The 8,320-nt window shown below is 49.8% G+C and overlaps 1 protein-coding gene across 1 annotated transcript; it reads left to right on the top strand.

Moving 5' to 3' along the window:
* Positions 1–4,128: 4,128 nt before the first annotated feature.
* LOC148136873 (transmembrane protein 272-like) lies at positions 4,129–6,673 on the top strand. The gene is made up of 3 exons (XM_087982826.1): positions 4,129–4,153; positions 4,705–4,884; positions 6,194–6,673. The coding sequence occupies exons 1-3, from the start codon at positions 4,129–4,131 to the stop codon at positions 6,559–6,561; spliced, it is 573 nt and encodes a 190-aa protein (XP_087838952.1). The 3' UTR covers positions 6,562–6,673.
* The last annotated feature ends 1,647 nt before the right edge of the window (positions 6,674–8,320 follow it).

Below are 8,320 nucleotides of genomic sequence, written 5' to 3'. Positions count from 1 at the left end.
GGGATTCACTGGAACACTGCAGCATGCCAAGGATAGACACATGAGCAGGACCCTGCGTTAAAATGACCGGAAGGTGGTGGTGAGGGGTGGGGTTATGCTTCAGCAGACACCGGAGGTGTTCTGCAAAGTGGTCACCCCCGTTCTGCATCTGATTTCTCCAATGTAGAGAGGGTGCAGTGAATACAATAGACTAGGTTGGAGGGGGAACAGGTGAAATCCTGCTTGACCTGTTGGATGGTGAGCAGGGAGGAGGTGAAGGGGCAGCTGTTGTATCCCCTGCACATGGGAAGGTTCCACGGGAAGGGGGATGATCTTGGTGGCTTCCTGGGGATACACAGGTTCAAATCTCAGGTGGGCGCCCGGTAGAATTTAAATTCAACGAACAAATCTGGCATCGAGAGCTAATCTCCGTCGCGGTTTCTCTCCTCAAAGTCAAAGGTTGAGGGAACGACCCGAAAGACGTTTACACAGATGTGATAGATGTTTTACAAAATTATGATAACGTGGACAGTCAGAGTCTTTGTTCCCAGGGAAGAAATTGTCGATTAGTAGGGGGCATAGGTCAAAGGTAAAGGAGGGGTAAGTTTAAAGGAGATGTCAGAGGCAGGTTTTTTTTAAACAGAGGATGGTAAGTGCCTGGATTGTACTGCCAGAGGAGCTGGTGGAAATAGAGACAGCTAAGATGCACCTTGACAGATCTATGAATAGGTTAGGGATGAAGGGGTATGGACCCCAAAGAGGCAAAGCATTTTTAGTTTAGGAAAGCATAAACTGGAGAGGGTTCAGAAGAGATTTACCGGGATGTTACCAGGTATGGAAGGTTTGAGTTATAAAAGGGAAGCTGGATCGTCTGCATTTGGATGGGTGTATGAATAGGAAGGGTTTGGAGGGATATGAGCCGGGTGCTGGCAGGTGGGACTAGATTGGGTTGGGATATCTGGTCGGCATGGACGGGTTGGGCCGAAGGGTCTGTTTCCATGCTGTACATCTCTACGACTGGGACTTTTTTCACTGGAGCATAGGAGTTTGAGGGATGACCCTTATAGGGGTTTATAAAATCATGAGGGACATGGAGAAGATGAATGGCAGGTGTCTTTTCCCTAGGGTGGGGGATTTCATCACTAGCGGGCACATTTTGAAGGTGAGAGGAGAAAGATTTTGAAAAGGACATGAAGGAGCAATGTTTTCACACAAAGAATGGTTCGTGTGTGGAATGACCTTCCTGAGGGAGTGGTGGATGTGGGGACAGTTACAACGTTTAAAGACATTCAGGTAAGTTCATGAATAGGAAAAGTTTGGAGAGATACGGGCCAGGAGCAGGCAGTGGGACTAGTTTAGTTTGGGATTGTGATCGGCATGGACTGGTTGGACTGAAATGTCTGTTTCCGTGCTGGAGGAGTCTATGTGGCTATCACTGGCTAGTCCAACATTTATTGGCCATCCCTAATTGCCAAGAGGGCAGTTGAGAGTCAATGATGTCACTGTAGGCCAGACCGGGTAAGGACGGCAGATTTCCTTCCCCAAAGAACTTGTGTAAACACAGTGCAATGTTCTAACAATCGACAGTAGCCATCATTGAGGCTCTGAATTCCAGATTGTTTTCCTTTTAAAAATTAAATTCAAATTCTACGATCTGCAATAATAGGATATAAGCTCAGGTACACCATAATATCTGCAGTAATAGTCCAGTGACAATAACCCAACACACACCCTCACAGAGAGGGGAATACGACAAGAGACCTAAAAGGGGAAGGAGGCGACTGCTCTAGAGAGGGTGGAGAGAAGATTTACTCGAAGGTTGGCCAGGGTTGGAGAATTGTAGCTATGGGGGTGGTACGGTGGCTCAATGGTTAGCACTGCTACCTCACAGCGTTAGGGACCCGGGTTCGTATCCAGCCTCAGGCGACTGTCTGTGTGGAGTTTGCACATTCTCCCCGTGTCTGCGTGGGTTTCCTCCGGGTGCTCCGGTTTCCTCCCACAGTCCAAAGATGTGCAGGTTAGGGTGGATTGGCCGTGCTAAATTGTCCCATAGTGTCCAGGGATGTGCAGGTTAGGGTGGATTGGCCGTGCTAAATTGTCCCATAGTGTCCAGGGATGTGCAGGTTAGGGTGGATTGGCCGTGCTAAATTGTCCCTTAGTGCCCAGGGATGTGCAGGTTAGGGTGGATTGGCCGTGCTAAATTGTCCCATAGTGTCCAGGGATGTGCAGGTTAGGGTGGATTGGCCGTGCTAAATTGTCCCATAGTGTCCAGGGATGTGCAGGTTAGGGTGGATTGGCCGTGCTAAATTGTCCCTTAGTGCCCAGGGATGTGCAGGTTAGGGTGGATTGGGTTGGTGGTAGAGACAGAGACGCTAACCCCTTCAAAAAAGTACCTGGAGCTGCACCTTAAGTGTCAGGCAATGGTCTGTGTGCAGGAAGATGGGATTAGAAAGGACATCTGGGTCAGCATGGACAAGACGGGCTGAATGTACCCCTCCTGTCTTGTGTCATTTATAGAGTCACAGTGATGTACAGCACAGAAACAGACCATTCGGCCCAACTCGTCCATGCTGACCAGATATCCTAACATAATCTAGTCCCATTTGCCAGCACTTGGCCCATATCCCTCTAAACCCTTCCTATTCATATACCCATCTAGATGCCTCTTAACTCTTGTAATTGTACCAGCCTCCACCACTTCCTCTGGCAGCTCATTCCATACACATACCACCCTCTGCGTGAAAAAGTTGCCCCTTCGGTCCCTTTTATATCTTTCCCCTCTCACCTTAAACCTATGCCCTCTAGTTCTGGACTCCCCAACCCCAGGGAAAAGACCTTGTCTATTTACCCTATCCATGCCCCTCATAATTTTATAAACCTCAATAAGGTCACCCCTCAGCCTCTAACGCTCCAGGGAAAACAGCCCCAGCCTGTTCAGCCTCTCCCTGTAGCTCAAACCCTCCGGCCCTGGCAACATCCTTGTAAATCTCTACAGAACCCTTTCAGGTTTATCTGTAGCTCGATGAAAATAGATTAGCAATAGACAGCAAACTTCCCAAACCTCCTCTGACATCGACATTAAAACACTCGGTCACAGCCCGTCCTGTGTCTCTTATACTTGAACAAACGTGATAATGAGTTATACAAATTACCCATTCAACAGTTAGATTTATGTTTCAACACCCCATCCCACCCAGAACTACTGCTCAACCCCCTGCTTTGCTCTGTACCTAACGCTTAGATAATCCCTGTCAACTAATACTCCATCCACCCCCATTTTCCATTTCCCGCTTGCCAGTATTGCCCAGCGTCATAGAAACTAACACAGCCCAAGTGACCAATCACAGACAATTACAGCCCAAGTTGCCGGGGCGATGAGCTAAAAGCAATGTCTCGCCTCACACCCCCAATACCCCTGCATTCCATCGTCCCGCCCCCACCAACCCCACTCTCTTCCCCAACCTGCCCACCACGTCCCACCCCTCCAACCTGAAACAGATACAAACCCTCACAAAGTAGGAGGTAACCCAAGCATGAATTTCTTACTCAAGGCTTAAGGATGAACAATGACTATTTATGACAGCTGTACGCGAGTTGGAAAGTGAGTTACTGCAGGGTTGGAGGGATTGGAGCGGCGGAGGGGACAAGTTAATTCTATTTGAGACTGACATCCCTGGCAAAGAATGATCCAAATGAGCCACCCCCCCCCCCTTCCTCCCCCAACACCACACCCCAATGAGGTTTCTAAGGATACGATTCCCTGTGAATTATTGTGAAAACTCTCCCTACCTCTCCACGTTGGGTTTTGTTTTTGAGAGCTAAGGAGGTGGGAGCAGGGGGTTTCTGAATGAATTGGGGACTTCTGTCTCACAAGGGGAGAGAGAGAGAGAGAGAGAGACAAGGGGGGGGGGGGGGGGCAGGTGCCAGAGGAAGTGTCCAAACACTAGTTGGGTCCTCAATGGATGTCACAACTCTTGTAATGGACACTTTGCTGCTGTCTCAGGAGACAGTGATGCTTATAGTGCTGCTACTTCACACCATGTCTCATGGATGGAAGTAACACAGGTCTCAGGTCTCATTGGGGCTGGCACACATTCTGTTAATCACTCCTTTCCTTCCGCAGAGCCCTTATTCATTCTTTTCACGTTGATGAATCTGGGATACGTCAGTATCGGTAAGTCCCTAGAGGAAAGAATACAGCAAAACTTGCAACTGGGTAAACAGCTGGGATGGCAATCGGTGTTCAATCCCACATGTGCCTTCCTTACGCCCATCCAAGCCATTCGTCCCACAGCCGACATCATCAAAGACCCCTCCCGACCCAGTCGTCAACCCCTCCAACCTCTTCCTGTCAGGCAGAAGATGCGAAACGCACGCCAACAGATTCAAGAACAGCCCCTTCCCCCTGCTGTTATTAGCATGCTGAACAGACCTCTCATATTTTACATTTCATGTCGGTCTCGCTCTTTCTCTACAGCATTGTATTCCTCGCTCTGATGCACTTTGTACAGTACGATCTGTCTGTGCTGCACGCAAAACAAAACTTTTCGAGGGACATGGGACAATAATAAATAAAATCGAATGTGTAACAGAGATCTCAGATTTTAAGAGAGAAAACGCCAACCATTTCACGATGTGGAAAAATAAGATTAGTAGCGCATTAATTAAATCATCAGTCCTGCTGCTTTATTTTGATTGTCATTCTTTTCTCATGTTCTCTTTCAGCTGTGTTCTATAAGGATTCTTGCCCCAAAGGTCAATTACTTCCCCTTTATAATATTGTTTCTGCTTTCTATAATACTGCAACCATGTTTGTGGAACTTTACAGTCACAATTGCCCCAAATCTTACTACAGATTTTGGGCTGTACTTACCAAGATCATCGAGGGTGCCTGGCTCGTAACAGGTAATTTGAAGTTCGATAATGTTGAGTGGGTTCCTGGGGGAAAAAGAAGACATGCACTGTTGAGGCTTTTTGTCTTGCACGCATCAGGACACAATCGCAAGAGTACCAAATTTCACAGTTAAGTGGACTCTGATTGGTTTGGGGGATGCTCCAAAGGACGAGTACTCCTTCAAGTTTTCCTTCAAATTGAAAACAATAAGAAATCCAGGTGAATCTTGATTGGGTGCTGTTTTGTCGTGGGGAAGTTTTTGCACGATTCAGAAAAATTCCATACCTAGAAATGTTCTTTGTGCTTGGTGTTGCCTCAAATAATCACAGCCAATTGGCTTTTCTGAACTTTTGAGTAACTTGTATATCCTTGATGTCAACACCTCAATCGATCAGCGTCTACTTGCCGCCCAATCAGTACCCTTTCCGTACCCAGCGTAAATTGTTGTTCCCTTGGGAATTGTGCATTCTTGCAATGGTGTCCTGATAGGCGCAAACAAGAAGACCTTCAATGTGATACGTCCATTCCCAATAATCCTCGACGCGCTGCTCATCACGTGACTACTCTGCTTTGACATCAGTGAGATGGGAAACAGAAAGTTCTGGAAATACTCAGGCAGTGGCTAGAGATTCAGTTAGAAACAGATTCAGGTGGGTGACTTCTCATCAGAACTGGATAAAGCAAGACCTATGGAAGATTTTACACATGAGAACTGAAAGGGGTGATTGAAATTTGAACCTCTTGCAAGGACCAGTTAAGGTCTGTGAAGGGAAGGCCGATATATTTCCAAGTCGGGATGGTGAGGGGCTCAGAGGGGAACCCGCAGGGGGGGTGGGGTTCCAATGCATCTGCCGCCCTTGTCCTTCCAGATAATAGAGGCCGTGGGTTTGGAAAGTGCTGTCGGAGAAGCCTTGGTGATTTGCTGCAGTGCATCTTGTAGATGGTACTCACGGCTGCTACTGAGCTTCAAGGGTGGAGGGAGGGGATGTTTGTGGGTGTGGTGCCAATCCAGCCGGGGGGCTGCTTTGTCCCTGGATGGTGTTGAGCTTCTTGAGTGTTGTCCAGGGGCAAGTGGAGAGTATTCCCTCACCCTCCTAACTCGTGGATGGTGGGTTAGGCTTCGGGGGGAGTCAGGAGGGCAGTGACTCGCAGCAGGATTACCCAACCTCTGACCCCTCTCGTAGATGCTGTGATGATGTGGATGGGTGCAGCTGAGTAATCCTGGGATGTCGATCATGGGGGGGGGGGGGGAGGGGTTCGGCGATGGCAACACCGTTGGAGGTCAGACTCTCCCTCGTTAACTGTCGCTTCCCTGTGCAGGTTCCTACTGGATTTACGAAATCTATCCGCCTTACGCCATCAGCGAAATGAGGCCGGATTATTGCGACCACGTCTTTTACACATTCTGCCTGGTGACCGTTGCTCTGTCCTATGTCACCTTTGTGGGCTCGCTGCTGTTGGAGCTCTGCCTCCGGTTATGCTCGCGGAGACGGCAGGAGACGCCGTCGGGTGAGGGGCAGGTGGTGGTCCCCAGGGCGCCACCAGCACCGCCCCCCATGGGGTTCCAACTCTTGCCCTCCCAGACAGTGGTGGAACTGCAGACCTCCATGTCAAACATCTCTCAGAAACATGGCCACCGCAAGAGGAGGCACAGGCCGAAACCGGAAACCAGGCGCAAACCGGTCTGACCGCGACTTGCCTTGGAACCGATGGGGAGTGGGGAGTCCACATGGGGGAGATCTCCTTCCTGACCCAGAATACCATTGCACTGAAATTAATGATGAAATATAAATTGTATTCCGCTCAGTCACGGCTTCATCTCTCTGTTTATCCTCCGTTCTGAGTGAACTTTTCTCTTGCGTTTGATTTTCTGGACTGTCTTTGCACCATCTCCCTCATGGCTGTGTGGGTTTCCTCCAGGAGCTCCAGTTTCCTTCCACAGTCCAAAGATGTGCAGGTTAGAGTGGATTGGCCATGCTAAATTGTCCCATAGTGCCCAGGGATGTGCAGGTTAGGGTGGATTGGCCGTGCTAAATTGTCCCATAGTGCCCAGGGATGTGCAGGTTAGGGTGGATTGGCCGTGCTAAATTGTCCCCATAGTGCCCAGGGATGTGCAGGTTAGGGTGGATTGGCCGTGCTAAATTGTCCCATAGTGCCCAGGGATGTGCAGGTTAGGGTGGATTGGCCGTGCTAAATTGTCCCCGTAGTGCCCAGGGATGTGCAGGTTAGGGTGGATTGGCCATGCTAAATTGTCCCATAGTGCCCAGGGATGCGCAGGTTAGGGTGGATTGGCCGTGCTAAATTGTCCCATAGTGCCCAGGGATGCGCAGGTTAGGGTGGATTGGCCGTGCTAAATTGTCCCATAGTGCCCAGGGATGCGCAGGTTAGGATGGATTGGCCGTGCTAAATTGTCCCACAGTGCCCAGGGATGTGCAGGTTAGGGTGGATTGGCCGTGCTAAATTGTCCCACAGTGCCCAGGGATGTGCAGGCTAGGGTGGATTGGCCGTGCTAAATTGTCCCATAGTGCCCAGGGATGTGCAGGTTAGGGTGGATTGGCCGTGCTAAATTGTCCCATAGTGCCCAGGGATGTGCAGGTTAGGGTGGATTGGCCGTGCTAAATTGTCCCATAGTGCTCAGGGATGTGCAGGTTAGTCAGGTGTAAATGTAGAGTAATACGGTACGGGAAATTGGTCTGGGTGGGTTACTCTTTGGAAGGTTGGCCAGGACTTGTTGGGCCAAAGGAACTGTTTCCACATTGTTAAGATTCTATGGTTCTGTGACTTTGTACCTCTTACACGAAATGGCTTGGGGCTCCCTCGCCCATTGACATCCCTGGACACTATGGGACAATTTAGCACGGCCAATCCACCCTAACCTGCACATCCCTGGGCACTATGGGACAATTTAGCACGACCAATCCACCCTAACCTGCACATCCCTGGGCACTATGGGACAATTTAGCATGGCCAATCCACCCTAACCTGCACGTCCCTGGGCACTATGGGACAATTTAGCACGGCCAATCCACCCTAACCTGCACATCCCTGGGCACTGTGGGACAATTTAGCACGGCCAATCCACCCTAACCTGCACATCCCTGGGCACTATGGGACAATTTAGCACGGCCAATCCACCCTAACCTGCACACCCCTGGACACTATGGGACAATTTAGCACGGCCAATCCACCCTAACCTGCACATCCCTGGGCACTGTGGGACAATTTAGCACGGCCAATCCACCCTAACCTGCACATCCCTGGGCACTGTGGGACAATTTAGCACGGCCAATCCACCCTAACCTGCACATCCCTGGGCACTGTGGGACAATTTAGTATGGCCAATCCACCCTAACCTGCACATCCCTGGGCACTATGGGACAATTTAGCATGGCCAATCCACCCTAACCTGCACATCCCTGGGGCACTATGGGACAATTTAGCACAGCC

The sequence above is a fragment of the Chiloscyllium plagiosum genome, unplaced genomic scaffold (genome assembly GCF_037043375.1).
Source record: "Chiloscyllium plagiosum isolate Xiang-an unplaced genomic scaffold, Cpla_swu_hap1 HiC_scaffold_44, whole genome shotgun sequence".
Taxonomy (NCBI): Eukaryota; Metazoa; Chordata; class Chondrichthyes; order Orectolobiformes; family Hemiscylliidae; genus Chiloscyllium; species Chiloscyllium plagiosum.
The sequence above is the reverse complement of the archived record's forward strand: the minus strand, read 5'-3'. Positions and strand labels throughout refer to the sequence as shown.

Coding starts and splice junctions, on each gene's coding strand:
- LOC148136873 (XM_087982826.1), top strand. CDS start 4,129: ATGAATCTGGGATACGTCAGTATCG. Junction 4,154..4,704: donor TCTGGGATACGTCAGTATCG/GTAAGTCCCTAG, acceptor GTTCTCTTTCAG/CTGTGTTCTATAAGGATTCT. Junction 4,885..6,193: donor GGGTGCCTGGCTCGTAACAG/GTAATTTGAAGT, acceptor TTCCCTGTGCAG/GTTCCTACTGGATTTACGAA.